The sequence below is a fragment of the Dromiciops gliroides genome, chromosome 1, assembly GCF_019393635.1.
Source record: "Dromiciops gliroides isolate mDroGli1 chromosome 1, mDroGli1.pri, whole genome shotgun sequence".
In the NCBI taxonomy this organism is placed as follows: domain Eukaryota; kingdom Metazoa; phylum Chordata; class Mammalia; order Microbiotheria; family Microbiotheriidae; genus Dromiciops; species Dromiciops gliroides.
In genome coordinates, this window is record NC_057861.1 from 632,947,885 (window position 1) to 632,963,522 (window position 15,638).

The following is a 15,638-nucleotide window of genomic DNA, read 5'->3' on the forward strand; positions in this document are numbered from 1 at the left end:
AATTCTTTGCCACCACAGAGAGCTGCTATAAATATTTTTGTACATGTGGATACTTTTCCCTTTTTTATGATCTCTTTGGGATACAGACCTATTAGTGGTATTACTGGGTCAAAGGGTATGCACATGAACTGTGATAGACTTAACTCTTCTCAGCAATACAATGATCCAAGACAGCTCCAGAGGACTCATGATGGAAGGTGTTCTCCACATCCAGAAAAAAGAAATGTGGATTCTAAATGCAGATTGAACCATGCTATTTTTACTTTTTTTTTAGGTTTTCCCCTTTTGTTCTTATTCTTCTTTCACTACATGACTAATCCATAAATATGTTTAATGTGATTGTACATATATAACCTATATCAGATTGCTTTATGTCTTGGGATGGGGGGAAGGAAGAGAGGGAGGGAGATAGGTTTGGAACTAAAAATCTTATGAAAATATGTTGAAAACTATCTTTACATATAACTGGAAAATCATAAAATAGTTTTGTGATTTAAAAATCAAACAAACAAAAAGGGTATGCACAGCCCCATAGCCCTTTGGACATAGTTCCAAATTGTTCTCCAGAATGGTTGGATCAGTTCACAACTCCACCAACAATCCATCAGTGTTCCAATTTTTCCACATCTTCTCCAACATTTATTATTTTCCTTTTTTGTCATATTGCCCAGTCTGATACATGTGAGGTGTTGTTTTAATAGCACCTGTTTCTTTACAAGTAAAGGCTTAGGTACCATCTGTTGTAATTTCCAAGTATAACATGGAAGCTGGAAAATGTATTGGGCATACTTCAGCTACAAATTGACTAGAGATTTCTAAGGCACTGATAATAAAGGGACATTTTGCATGTCACTCAAAAGACTGGTCTATAAATACTTGGTAATATTCCCTGCTAGGATTTGGAACTATGCCCAAAGGGCTATAAAACTGTGCATACCCTTTGATCCAGGAATACCAGTGCTAGGTTTATATCCCAAAGACATGGTCAAAAAAGAGAAAAAGACCTTTTTGTACAAAAATATTTATAGCAGCTCTTTTTGTGGAGCTATGAATTGGAAATCAAAGGAATGCCCATCCATTGGGGAATGGCTAAACTGTGTATATGATGGTGGTGGAATATTATTACCATGCTATAAGAAATGACAAGCAGGATGACTTCAGAAAGGCCTGGAAAGACATGCATGAAATGATGTATAGTGAAGTGAACAGAAGCAAGAGAACATTGTACACAGAGACAGCAATATTGTTTGATGAAGAACTGTGAATGACTTGACTATGCTCTACAATACAATGATCCAAGACAACCCCAAAGGACTATTGATGAAACATACTATCTATCTCCAAAGAAAGAACTGATATTGATAGTACACAGGCTGAAGCATGCTATTTTTCACTTTCATTTTTTTCTTTTATTCAAGTTTTCTTGTACAAAATGACTACTATGGTAATGTTTTACATAATTGTACGTGTATAACCCATATCTGATTGCTTACAGCTTCAAGGAAGGGTTAGGGGAGGGAGGGAAAGAGGGATAAAAATTGGAACCCCAAACTATAAATAAAAATGTTTATTACAAAAAATAGATATATTCCCTGCTAGCCCCTCTGTGATTTCCAGGGAATACTGTTTCAATACCATAGCCTAGAAAGCAAGCCAATCATTAGCATACATGATATAGATGATAAAATAAAATTGTAGTCCTAATAGAATCCTAAGTCATCTGATCTATGGAATGACATTAAGAATTACTAGGGTGGCCCAAGAGTTTGGCAGGAGAGGTGGTGAAAGGGGTCTCCAACCTGTCCACAGTGTGGATGCTCAATCATTGCTGGGCTCTGGGTCTTCTCAACAAGTGGCTAACATGCAAGTCCTTTCATTTCAAGGTTGTGCTCTTGGGAAAGGGATGGCATATCAAAAAGATGTGATTTGGCATCAAATTAATGAGGAAGAGACCAAGTCAAGGAAAAACCAGGACACTGAGACCAAGGGAGAAGACAGTATTAGGAGGGGGAGGTCAACAATATTGAATATAGAAGTCAAGGAAGTCATGAAGACTGAGAAAAATGCCTCTGAATTTTCCTAGGAGGAGGTCATTTGCAACCCTTCAGACCAGTTTCAGTGGTGTGGCAGAAGCCAAATTATGAAAAACAAAGCGGTAGGGACACCTAAAGTAGATCACTCTTTTTGGAGTTGGGGGGTAGGGGGGCGGAGAAGATGGATGGATTTTTAGGGATTTGGAAGAGGCCTATCTCTATTCAGGTTTCGAATCAGAGGAAGGTGCCAGTGTTAAGGAAGAATTGAAGATTGGAGAGAATGGTTGGCAGTGTGGGGTCAGTGGGATCAAGGAGAGGATTCTGTTAAGAGCTGCAAAAGGTCCAAGATTCTCCCTTTATGAGGAGGGCACCGAGGACTCCAGAGGTGCAGGGACTCGGCCAAGGTCACCGCGTCACGTCCGAGGTGACTCCAATTCCAGAGCGCTCAGCCCGGAAAGTTTGCGTGAGTGGGGGGCGCCGTGGAGGACACTGGTATGGAGGTTCCACGATCCGGTCTAGTGAGGTAAGAGCGTCAGAATACAAGTCAATTTCGCCCCCTCCCACTCCCGCAGCATCCCACTCCGGTCCCGCCCCACCCCCCGCGCCAACGCTCCGCCCCGCCCCCTCCGCGAGCCCTCAGCTGCGGCTGTGCAGAGAGGCCAGAGCTCTTGGCCAGTCAACCGCCCCTATTCGAATTCGCGTCTTCACGCGCCCAATCAGAGGGCCCGGCGCCGCGGGGAGGACCTCGCGAGCCGCTCCTGCTCAGTGCCAGCGCCTACCGCCGGCGCCCCGAGCCAGCCAATGAAGACGCCTGCTGTGTTTGAAAAAAAGGGCGCGAGGCGGGGGGCGGAGCCTGAAGCTTTGAGAGGGCGGCACGCGCGGCTCTGCCCAGGACAGGGCTTGCTGAGGACGCTCGGAGTAGGTGTTGGCGGCGGCGCAGCAGCAGCAGTAGCAGCAGCAACAGCAACGGCAACAGCAGCTATGAGGGTCCGCGGCGGGGGTGAGTGACCGAGCGAACCTTTGAAACCCGGGGCTGGACGAGGACGCTGCAGACCGGGAGGACCCTCCTTGGGCTCGGGGTTCGCAGCTGCCCACTCTGTGCTTTTCTGAAAGGGCTTCGACCCCTTTGCTCTGTGTGGACGCTGTACGTCCTCCTAAACAAGGCTCCCCAATAACTGCTCTTGTGCTCCCTCCCACTAATTGCAGGACCCCCGCACACCCCGCGTAGCTGGAAAGGGATCTGGTCCAGCCCAGCCTTCCCCCCTCATTTTACACTGTGAGAAGCCGTGGCACCAAGATGTGAACTGACCCGCCATCATCTGATAGATAGATAGGGGCAAGAGCAGGACATGAACTCGGGCTCTCCGACTTCACATCCCGCACTGCCTCCCCCACAAGCGTTCTCGCTCCCAGCCGTGGATCGGGGGCATCGAGCATCCGCTTCTTTAAAGGGCTGCGGCCTCTGTCCAGGTGCCTACCTATTGTGGGCGGCTCTTTGGCTGCCCTTTCAGAGAGGCCTTTTAAATGAACAAAACATCCTAATTTTCAAAGCCCCAATTAAATGGAAAGGAAAAGGTAGACCCCGAAGGTTTCTTAACTGGTAGATTTTCTTTGACTACTAGACCCAACCTTCAGAGCAGTCTGTCCCTAAGAAACGTTGCTGCCTTTGCTTCAAGGTTAGGTTGGAAAGAACAGGTTTGAATTATCTGACGATTGAGGGGTTGTTTGTAAAAAGTAAGTGATATCAATTTAGAACCGAAAAGGATCTCGGGGCTCAGTTTGTCCAAATTCCTCTTTACAGCTGAGAAAACTAAGTAAGGTAAGTAATTTGCTCAGGATCGCACAGTTAAACTATGGTAAGGCCAGCAGCTTGCTGCTGGGGTTAAGGGCAAGCTTATAGTAGAGGCAGGAGAGAAGGGAAAAAGAGAGAGAGAGAAAACAAGAGAAAAGAAAGAAGTAGGCAGAAGAGCAAGGAAGAGTGAGAAGAGGCTGTGAGGAAAGAAGGATTCCTAAGAGTACCCAGAGGGCTCCTGGCTTTTAACACCAAAACTATTTTTTTACTTTTTTTTTTTTTTTGGATGCAGTTCTCATTGGGATAGGAAACTCCTACCAGTATTGGTACTACCTCTACAACTTATAGTCATAGAGAATTTCCTAGAACACTTGAGAGGAATAATTGCACAGGCTCACACATCCAAGATACAGGATTTAAACCCAAGTCTCTATCCACTATTCCACACTCTGGTTAACGTACCTTAACCTTTTCTTCAGTCAGACAGTAAAAACTTATTAAGCAATCTACTATGTCCAGGTACTGTGCTAAGCACTGGAGATCCAAAAGATAGTCTGCCCTCAAGGAGCTCACAGTCTAATGGGTGAGGCAACATGCAACAAATATTGTACATACAAACAAGCCCAATATAGGATAGGTAGGAGATAAGACTGGAAAGGAGTGGGGGGGGGGGGGCAAAAGCTAGATTACAAAGGGCTTTGAACACCATACAGGATATTGTATTTGATCCTGGAGATGTGATAGAGAACTGCTGGAATCTTTCGATGAAGGAGCCATGATCAGAGTATTGATTTAGATCATTGCTTTGGCAGCTGAATGAAAATTGGACTGGAGAGAGGAAAGACTTGAGGCGTGCAGAATGAAGCAGGCTATTGCAGTAGTCTAGGTACAAAGCAGTAGCAGTATCAGAAGTGAAATTGAAATGCCTTGTCAACAGATTGGATACTAGGGATGGGGTTGTAGAGAGTGAGAAGTTGAGGACATTTAGGTTTTGAGACTGGGAGAATGATGGTGCCTTCAACAGTAATGGGGAAGTTTGAAAGTAGGGAGGATTTAGTGGGCCAAGATAATGAGTTCAGTTTCAAACATGTGGAGTTTAAGATGTCTACTGAAACTTACTAGCTGTGTGACCCTGGGCAAGTCACTTAACCCCAATTGCCTCACTTAAAAAAAAAAAGAGATGTCTACTGAACATCCAGTTGGAGATGTCTGAAAGGCAGGTGGAGATTTAAGATTGGAGGTCGGTCAGGAAAGAGGTTATGACTGGGTAGGTAGATTTGAAAATCATCAGAATAAAGATGATAATTAAATCCTGATGAGACCACCAGGTGAAATAAGAGAGAGAGAGGAGAAGGCAGCCCTGGACAGAGTCCTGTAGGATACCCAGTTTGTGGGCATGACTTGGACGAAGAAGAGTAGTCAAATAGGTAAGAGGGGAACCAGGAGAGAAAATGTGTATTGTGTCAGGAAAAGCTAGAGAAAAGAGGGTGACCAACAGTGTCAATGATGCAGACAGGTAGAGAAGAATGGTGATTGAGAAACGATATCTGGGGAGAGCAATTTCAGTGGAATAATGAGTCTGGAAGCCAGATTGTACAGTTAAGAAGAAAGTAAGAAAAGAGGAAGTGGAGGTAGCAGTTGTAGATAACCTTCTCAAGGGATTTAGCCACAGAGTGCAGAAAAGATAAAGGAAAAGAGATGGGGTGGAAGAATCAAGTGTGGGTTTTTTGAGGATGAAGGAGATGTGGTTGTGTTTGTAGGCAAAAGGGAAGGAGTCAGTAGACAGGGAGAGATTGAAAATAAGCGAGAGAGTGGTATGACCCGCTGGAAAAGAAGGGATAAAATGGGATGGCTTGTGCAGAAAGAGGGGGTTAGCCTTGTCAAAGAGAAGGAGCACTTCTTTGTGTGAGACCGAGGTGAAGGAGGAGATCATTGCAGAAGATGACTGAATGATGGGAGAAAAGGGAGCTCTCAGAAAATGGACTCAATACTTTCAGGAAAATAGGAGGCAAGAGTGGGAGGGGGAGCCATGGGATGTTTGAGGAGGGATGGAAGGGTTTGGAAGAGCCACTGTGGAGAGTGAGTTAATAAGGGAGATGGTGGAAGGATTACTTAGCAGCAGTGAGTGCCCAGTAGAAGTGATGGAATATAGATTTGTAGCAGACCCGGTCAGAAGGGTCACATGATTTTCTCCACCTTCATTCAGCAGTGCATATGGGTGGGAGCAAAGGCAATAGCAGATAGTGGGAGGGCACAATTGGCAATATGATAAGGGAGTCAGGAACTCTGAAGAGGACACTGTAGAGTTGAACTGGTTTACCCAAGAGTCCAGATGAGAAAAAGAGAAGATATTGACTATTGCAGGGGAGGTGGCCTAGAGAGAAATGAACAGTCAAGGGATTGGCAGTCACGGTGTTGCTAGAAAGCAGGGTTTGCTGTGGGAAAGCAAAAAGAAAGAGTATGGTCAGATAAGGGAATTTCTTGACTCCAGGTAATTGGTAAGTATATCACCTGCTGTACTATAATGCAGTGAGATTAATGGGAACTTTTTTCTCCTGTGTGACAACAACATTTTGTGTATTTTTAGTTTGTTAGCTTTTTTTGTGTGTTCTGTCATTCTGTTAACCTGTAGCAATCCACATACCCTTCTAATCTCTGGTCATGTTAATTAAACTTGTTAAAATTGTGTCTGGAAGGTAGGATAGAGCACTGAGCCTGGAGTCAGGAAGACCTGGGTTCAAATCCAGCCTCAGAGACTTATTAGCTATGTGTTCTTGGGCAAGTCACTTAACCGGATTGCCTCAGTTTCCTCATCTGTAAAATGAGCTGGAGAAGGAAATGGCAAACCACTCCACCATCTTTGCCAGAAAACCCCAAATAGCGTCAGGAAGAGTTGGACCCAACTGAACAATAAAAGTTGTGTCTATAGAATAAATAAGCTCATTAGGTGCCCAGGAATCTTTCTTATGACTAAGGTACTTGGATTTGGGGCCTCTATTTTTATGGTTCAGAGGCCTTTTCACAAACTTGTTCTCAGCTATATTTTAGAGAGGCAAAGTTCCTGTTAGATGAGGTATTACTGTTCTTTGCTTAAACACTTGTCCTTTTTTGACATTCTGAGATTTAAATGTCAATCTTTCTTTAAAATGTATTTCGTTGTGGCTTGTTTCTCACTTTACCATTCACTGACTTGTGGTATTGTTGTTGTTTTCAGTGATCCACTGTAGGTGCTCCAAATGCTTTTGCCTTCCTTCAAAGAGAAGAATAAAAAAGAGGCCCCGAGTCTTAACTTTACTGAGTCTCCCTGAAGATGTCCTCTTTCATATACTGAAATGGCTTCCTGCAGAAGATATCCTTGCCATCAGAGCTGTAAGTTACATTCATTAATTAGTGCATCAATGTATCTTACTGCTAAGTATCAGTTTCAAAACAAAACAAAACAAAACATTGACAATTACCATGTACAGAAAGTCAAAAAAACTCTAAGCCTTAATAAAATGGATACTGCTGAAATTCATATCAGTGTTTTACTAATTTATTATTACAGGGAAAGAGTCAGTGTAACAAACCTTAAAGATTCTTCTGTGTTGAATTGCACATTGACAGGTGACACAAAGCTGGGAACAATTCCTAACCTGTAGAATAGAAGTCAAGTTCTAAAAGGACACTGGCTGACTAGGACAATGTACCAAATCTTATGAGATGAAATTTAATAAGGGTAAATGTAAAGTGCTGTGCTTGGATATTTTTTTAAAATGCTATTTTTTTTCCAATTACATGTAAAGACAATTCTGACATTCGTTCTTTTAAAAATGTTGTGTTCCAAATTTTCTCCCTCCTTAAAACGGTAAGCAATTATATAGGTGATATGTATGCAATAAGGTAGACTTACTTCCACATTAGTAATGTTGTGAGAGAAGAAACCGACCAAAAGGGAAAACACACACACACACACACACACACACACACACACACACAAAGTGAAAATAGTATGCTTCAATCTACATTGAGACTCTATCGGTTCTCTCTCTGGATGTGAATAGCATTTTCCATCATGAGCCCCTTGGAATGTCTTGGATCATTGTGTTGCTGGGGAGACCTAAATTATTCATAGTTGATCATCACACAATGTTGCTGTTGCTATGTACAATATTCTCCTGATTCTGCTCACTTTACTTTGCATCAGTTCATGTAAATCTTTCTATGTTTTTCTGAATTCCTCCTGCTTGTCATTTGAATACCAAAATTTAACAGAGTGAGGGGAGGAGCTTGAAATCAGTTCTAACACAGAAGAATTGGAGGTTTCAGTGGAATGCAAGCCCAGTGAGCCAACTATGTATAGGAGGCAGGTGCAGTACGATAGAAAGGAGGCTGGATTTGAAAAGCACCATGGTTAAAACCCCAGTTCTGCCACTTACCACCTATGTGACCTTGGACAAGTTGCTTAATTTCTTTGGGTGTCAATTTCCTCATTTACAAAACTGGAAGGTTGGACCAAATGACCTCTAAGGTCTCTCCCAGGTCTAAAATATGATGTAATAACAACAATAATAATATTCCAAGTGTGACTTGGCAGCCAAAAAGCTAACACAATGTTAGGCTGCATTGAAAGATATATAGTGTCTAGAATAAGAGCGGTAATGATTCTGTTGTCGTCTACCGAGTTCAGACCACATCTGAGTTGTGTTCCGTTTGGGATGCCACATTTTAAGAACGACATTGACAAGGAAGACTAAGATGGTCAGGATAACTGCCATAGAAAGATCAACTGAAGAAACTGGGGGTGTTTAACCTTCAAAAGAAAATAATTCCTGCCTTTCAGTATTTGATTTTGGCTTTATGTAAGGATGATGGAATTACAAATTAATGGAAAGTTTCTTTGTTTTACAGATGTGGAAACTAAAGTTATAAAGCTTGCCCTTGGTCACAGGTAGTTAGCAGCAAAGTCAGGATTCAAGCTGAGGTCTCCTGACTCCCCATTCAGTATTCTTTCACCTCCATCCTACTCTTCCCTCCTTAAAGATTTCATAAAATTAGAATTGTCCGAAATCTTACTGGATTGTTTCTGAGGATTGTGATGTGTTCCCTATCACTAAAGTTCTTAAGACTGATGCTGGTTGGCCATTTGTGGAGGGTGTTGTAGATGAGATTTCTGAGCAGGTATGGGTTAAACTAGATGACCTCTGAAGTCTCTTCCAATTAAGTTTCTCTAATTATGCAACTGTGTATTTGAAGCTATCTAAAGTGTAGGGACTGATGAACCAATTCTGGTTTGCCCAGCCTTCTGAGGTAGTTCGTTGTAAAATGTGGTTGCCCTGGTGGTCAAGAAGTTTCTATTTATGTCTAGTTGAACTCAGTGTTATTCAAGCCCTCATCTCTTCAAGTTTTGCTTCCCTTAATAAATGGAAGTACTGTTAAGACTCTAAAATTACATTTCTCAAGCACAAATTCCACTCTTGACATTCAGAGCTGGGAGAAACTTTGGCAACATCCTTCTCTTCATTAAAAGATGAGGAGACTGAGAACTAGGGACTAGTGAATTGTCCATGGTAAATGCAGTGAGTTAATGGCAGAGCTGGGACCAGATGGAACCTAGACCTCCCAACTCCCAGGGCAAAGGTTGTTTTTGGTTTTGTTTTTGGGTTTTTTTGTTGGTGGTGGTTTTTGTTTTGTTGGGGTTTGGGGGGTTTTTTATGGTGCTCCTAATCACCTCCTCTCAGCCCATAACATATATTCAGACTTGTGGTATTTGAAAAACTTCACCTAGTAAATTGAAGTTGATGTGTCCACTTGACATCAAAGCAAATCACAATCCCTCCAAGTTTTAGTAGATGGTCCTTATGAGTTACTGTATTTCCTGATAGTATAGTGTCTGAGCTTCCCTGGACTTGTCCTTAGATTGCCAGTTTATAATCTATCACTGAGTTGATGGTTCAAGCCTTCCCTATTTTATAGGATCTGTAAGAGCTTGCACTCATTTAACTTTATAATTGTAAGATTTTGACTTTTCTCTTTGCCATTCTTTTAAGTTGTTTGTTAGAAGGAATATAAACTTTCCTGTTTTTCTACTTCTACAGCTCAACTCAAAAATGTATTCTCAAACTACAAATGTTATTCTTAACATTCAAAGCTGGAAGGAACATTGATCTAATCCCACATTTAATACAACTTGACACTAAATACAGTTTCAATGTTTTGTGCTATAAAATCTGTAATTGTTTCTAACCCACCTTCTTCCCTATCTTTTTTTTTTATTCAGACATCCTTTAAATTACATCCTTATATTTGTTTTTTGCCTCTTCATCATTTTTTTCTTTTCAAGTCCAACTATTTTCATTCAGTAATTTAACCAATACTGTACTGAGTGTGTTTTTCTCTCACTGTAAAAGCTCTTAGGTTATTAACTATTTAGGATCATGGGATTTAGAATTGGAAGCCATCTAGTCCAATCCCCTCATTTTACAGATGAGGAAACTGAGGCCCAGAGAGGGTAAGCAACCCAAATAGTTTTCAAGTGAAAATGTATACTTTTTAGTCTTTCCCCTCCCTCCTCCACCAACTCTGTCCACATCATTCCCTGTGCCTTGAACATCCACTCCCTCTTCCCTGCTCACATCTCTACCTTTTGAAAATTTGCACATCCTTTAAAGCCCAGTTTAAATGCTACCTCCTCCATAAAGCTTTTCCTGATAACCTCCTGCTTGCTACTCACAAATGATCTATTCTTTCTCTTATCACACATAGTATTTTGTACTTGTGTTCCTGGCATGTCCTCTATACACTCTGTGTGTGTGTGTGTGTGTGTGTGTGTGTGTGTGTGTGTGTGTTTTCATCTGTTTCTTCATATTTTATTGAATTCCTTTATGGCAGAGACATTTTCATTTTTTAAATCTTTGTTTCTTCAATGTCTTACACTTGCTAGACAATAAATATTAATTGAATTAAAAGGGACTGGGTCTTCATTATATTTGTATACCCCCCCACCCACCCAACATCCTTTATTTTGCAGATTCTAAATGCTTAATGAATTATGCTTGAATTAATTAAGAGTAAATTTATACTTTGTTTAAAAGAATTTCTTAGGAAACCATTTTAATGAGATCCTTTTGGTTTATAACCCTTTCTGATTTTTTGTAGGTACATCCTCATCTTAAGTATCTTGTAGATAATCATGCCAGTGTTTGGGCATGTGCAAGCTTTCGGGAGATGTGGCCTTCTCCAGATAACCTAAAGCTTTTTGAAAGGTAACCTTTGTTATATCATTTTAAACCACTAATCCTTCATATTCAATAGCCAGATTCAACAATGGCTAGTTGTTTCAACCAACTGTAGACACTTCTAACCCATAGATAATCAGAATTGTAGAGCATAAAGAGCCTTAAAGAGATCATCTAGTCTAAACCTCCTATTTTACATCTGGGGAGATACACATTCCCAGCTGCTTTCTTGATATCTCCAGCTAGCTATTACATTGATATCTCAAACTCTGTCCAGAACAGAACTCATTATTCTACCCCCTAAACACCCTTAAGGATGCCGGCATCTTTCCATTCACCTAGGTTTGCAACCTAGGAATTTCTTCACTCTTTATTCTCTCATCCTTCATATCCAGTCAATTGCCAGGTCTTGACAATTTCACCATTAGGCCCTCATCATTTCTCCTACTGGCCTCCAGCCCATCTTTCCAGGCTGATTATATATTACTCTTTTTTTCTTTTTCTTTTTTTTTTTTTTTGGTGGGGCAATTGGGGTTAAGTGACTTGCCCAGGGTCACACAGCCAGCAAGTGTCAAGTGTCCGAGGCTGGACCTGAACTCAGGCCCTCCTGAATGCAGGGCCAGTGCTCCATCCACTGTGCCACCTAGCTGCCCACATGTACTCTTTACTTCAGTCAAACTGACTGACTTGTTGTCTCCCATACATATATTCCATCTTTTGCCTCCTTGCTTTTACCCAGACTATTCCTCATGCCTGTAATGCTTTTTTCTCACCTGCACCTCTTAGAATCCTACTCATCTTTCAAGGCTCAGATTAAATGCCATCATCTTCAAGAGACCTTAAGCCTGGAAAGGTAGATGAAATCCAGATTGTAGATAGCTTTATAGACAATCTCAAGACTTAGAATGGATGTTAGAAACCTTCTAGAATCTACATTTAAACAAGAATTTTTCTATACTATATCTGATATGTAGTTGCTTAGGCTTTGCTTAAAGACCTTTCATGAGGGGAATTATAAAGAAAGTCTTTTTAAACCTTAAAGTACAATAGAAATATTCATTGCTATCCAATTAAGCAAGTATCCAGGGAGCAGCTAGGTAGCGCAGTGGATAAAGCACTGACCCTGGATTCAGGAGGACCTGAGTTCAAATCCAGCCTCAGACACTTGACACTTACTAGCTGTATGACCTTGGACAAGTCACTTAACCCTCATTGCCCTGCAAAAAAACAAAAAACAAACAAGTATCCAAAGATTCTTTAATGAAACCATCTGGTCTAGTAGAGTCACTGGAAATACTTAAAAGTCATAAAACTATGTGTGTTTTTAAAATAATCTGCAAATAAAACTTCCCTTGTTCAAATTAGTTTTCATGAACCTAAATTGTTGCACTGTTACTTAAACCTTTGGAGATTAAGCCTTCTCTGGAAATCAGACTTTTGTTCCTTTGCTGTGTTTCCTCCGCATTTATAGACTGTAGTATGTTACTATCCATTTGTTTATATCTTGCCCTGTTTCCCTATCAACTTTAAGTTCATACTTTTGTATCCCCTCTATGTAATACGTAGCATAGTTCTAGCTTTGATCATCCTTATAAGCACTTACTGGGTAAATGAATAAAGAAATGTTCATCCTTATCTTGCAGACAGCACATGTAGTGACAGATCCTCTTCATCTTGAACTGCCCCAATGATTTATGCCTAAGTGAATTGGAGTGATTTTATTAAGTCAAAAAAAGACTAGTGGCTGGCTTCAAATACTTATATAACACAAACCTTTGAAAGAATAAGATCTCTAATCAGCCCATTGTATTCTTTTTTTAGGGCTGCTGAAAGTGGTAATTTTGAAGCTGCTGTGAAGCTAGGGATTGCCTACCTCTACAATGAAGGCTGTAAGTGTTCAGTTGATCAGGGTGTGTCATTTAAACATCTAAATATGTGTGGTCACCTTAAAGTAGAAGCTTTAACACCAGTCTTTGGGCACTAAGCATTTATTAAAGCACACCAGGTATTTATGTGGAGTTCAGAAAGTTAAGAAAAGGCCTATCCAGCCTGGTCAGGTTCTTCCTCAAGTCCTCTGCCAGGAGCCTGCTTCAACCACCAACCCTCTTCAAACTGAGTGTGGAAGCTTTTTATAGGTCCAGAGCATGGGCAGTCCTTACACACTGCTTCAAGCTGATTGGTTATCGTCATCCAAACCATTGGTTCAGTGAACTTGAAGGTGGTCTCAAGTTGAGTTAGCTTCTGGGAACAATACCTTCTAAAGGACTAGCCAGATGTGCTTACAATCTAGTTAACTTGAAGTAGGCTAATCAGCAGTCAATCACTCTCACTTAATTCAATCAGTTTAGATGAATCTCCAGGTGGGCCTTTGAGTATCTCCTAGATCCCATTATTTTATCACAAGGGCCAGGATCTCTAACAAGGCTATGGGAGTCTAGTGTAAATAAGAGGCATTAAGTCCCCTTTAATCTTTGATTGTGACATGTTGTAAATAGATATGACCATTTTGAACTTCTTGAAATTCTTCCAGTCTTTGTAGACCAACTTTTGACCATGCCTCTGTGTGTGTGTGTGTGTGTGTGTGTGCGCGCGCGCGTGTGCTCGTTCACACGTGCCTACCTTATTGATATTTCCCAATGATTTTGGTTAGATGTATTTTGCTAAGGAACTTATTTTAACAGTATAGCTTTATAGGTATTTCCAGAATTTTTTATTGAAATACTTTTAAAAATGTTGACCATGTGAAATGAATGAATGAATGAATGAATGAATGAATGAATGAATGAATGAATGAATGAATGTGTTGGCCATATGATAAATGAGATCTTTCCATATTTTTATATCAAGCCAGGTCAGAACCACACGCCTTATTAAGTACTTATCAGGTTAAATTTTTCTGTCCATCATTCTAGTGTCTATTTCTGATGAGGGTCGTGCAGAAGTGAATGGGTTAAAGGCATCACGCTTCTTCAGCTTAACGGAACGCCTGAATGTTAATGCTGCTCCATTTATCTGGCTATTTATTCGCCCTCCCTGGTCTGTGTCTGGAAGCTGCTGTAAAGCTGTAGTCTTTGAAAGCCTCAAAGCAGAATGTCAGTTTCAAAAAGTAAGTTACAAGGATCCACATTTATATTTATTTTAATGCACTTCCTTTCATTTAAAGAGCACCTTGAACTTTTTTTTTTTTAGTGAGGCAATTGGGGTTAAGTGACTTGCCCAGGGTCACACAGCTAGTAAGTGTCAAGTGTCTGAGGCCGCATTTGAACTCAGGTCCTCCTGAATCCAGGGCTGGTGCTCTATCCACTGGGCCACCTAGCTGCCCACCTTGAACTTTTTGAAAGTCTAAAACAACACTTTGCATGTGGCGAATGAATATGGGATAAATTTTCATTTTTAGGGCTTCAGAATAGATAATCTCTCAGGCTTAGCTGGCAAAGTCAGCACCCTAAGGAATGTGAATAAAAGCTTGAAAAATCTAATTGGTAAATGTTTGGATACCTGATGTGTATTCAACACTGAAGGTTATAAAACTCCCTGACATGGGGAACTTACAAGCTGGGAAGACAAAACACAAATGTATAAGAAAGAAAGATTCTAGTCATTCAAAATAACAGTATAAGGTGACTCAAGTGTATGATTTAGCCACTCAATGAAACATAGGCAGTAATTCCTAAAGATCTTTAGAAGAAAGATTCTTTCACCCTTGGCTTGGTGGTGGTGGAAGTGCTAGAGGACAGGAGGCTTGAGCTGCATCTTGAAGAGTTGGCAGGAGTTATTTATCTCAACAGAACAGGGATGGCATGAGCAGAAGAATAGAAATGGGAAAGCAAAAGGTTTATTCTTGGGACACCAGGGAAACTCACCTGGTTAAGGAAAAGAAGTAGCAAAAGTAAAGCCTGTATCTTCCTTGCAAACATGTATTCAGTGTTCGTTAAACTGAATTTAAAAGACTGGTTGGGCTTAAAATGGGTTGTTCCTTGAATATCAGATAAGAAGTTGGTACATGATCCCATAGCTAGTGGGGAGCTGTTGAAAGTTTTGGGGCAGAGAAATGATGCAGACAAAGTGGTGTTTTTATGAAGATTAATTGGACATTGATTTGCAACACACATTGGAGGAAAGGTGTTGTGATCATTTCATAACTGTAATTGTGTTCAGGTAGGAATGAAATTATAAGAACCCAGACCAGGGTGCTGGCAGTAGCAAGGAATCTTCAGGACAGTTCTTTGTACCATGGTAGGCACTTGAAGTTTATTGAATCAAAAAGAAAGAAAGATGGTTAAGAAGCCTTGGAAAGGAAGAATGGTTACAGCTGTTCTCACTGGGTTTGGGAGGCCAGGGAGCATGAGAAATCAAAGGTGACACTGAGCTTTTAAATGGAGAAAGCAGTGATGCCATTAAGAGTAATAGAGGGGCAGCTAGGTGGCACAGTGGATAGAGCACCAGCCCTGGAGTCAGGAGGACCTGAGTTCAATTCTGGCCTCAGATGATTGATACTTACTAGCTATGTGACCCTGGGCAGGTCACTTAACGCCAATTGCCTCACCAAAAAAAAAAATCTATATATTAAAAAAAAAAAAAGTAATGGGGGGGCAG

At 41.0% G+C, this 15,638-nt stretch overlaps 1 protein-coding gene across 2 annotated transcripts in view; it reads left to right on the plus strand.

Moving 5' to 3' along the window:
* The first annotated feature begins 2,912 nt into the window (after window positions 1-2,912).
* CCNF (cyclin F) overlaps window positions 2,913-15,638 on the plus strand; it is a 34,257-nt gene continuing 21,531 nt past the window's right edge. The window contains exons 1-5 of one of the 2 annotated variants that reach the window (XM_043975873.1): window positions 2,913-3,033; window positions 7,040-7,194; window positions 10,963-11,069; window positions 12,864-12,931; window positions 13,955-14,148. In XM_043975873.1, coding sequence (XP_043831808.1) covers window positions 3,015-3,033; window positions 7,040-7,194; window positions 10,963-11,069; window positions 12,864-12,931; window positions 13,955-14,148 — 543 coding nt within the window. In that variant the 5' untranslated portion in view covers window positions 2,913-3,014. Of the gene's footprint in view, window positions 3,034-7,039; window positions 7,195-10,288; window positions 10,316-10,962; window positions 11,070-12,863; window positions 12,932-13,954; window positions 14,149-15,638 lie in introns of those variants that run through there. The other variant, XM_043975874.1, reaches the window with a different exon arrangement.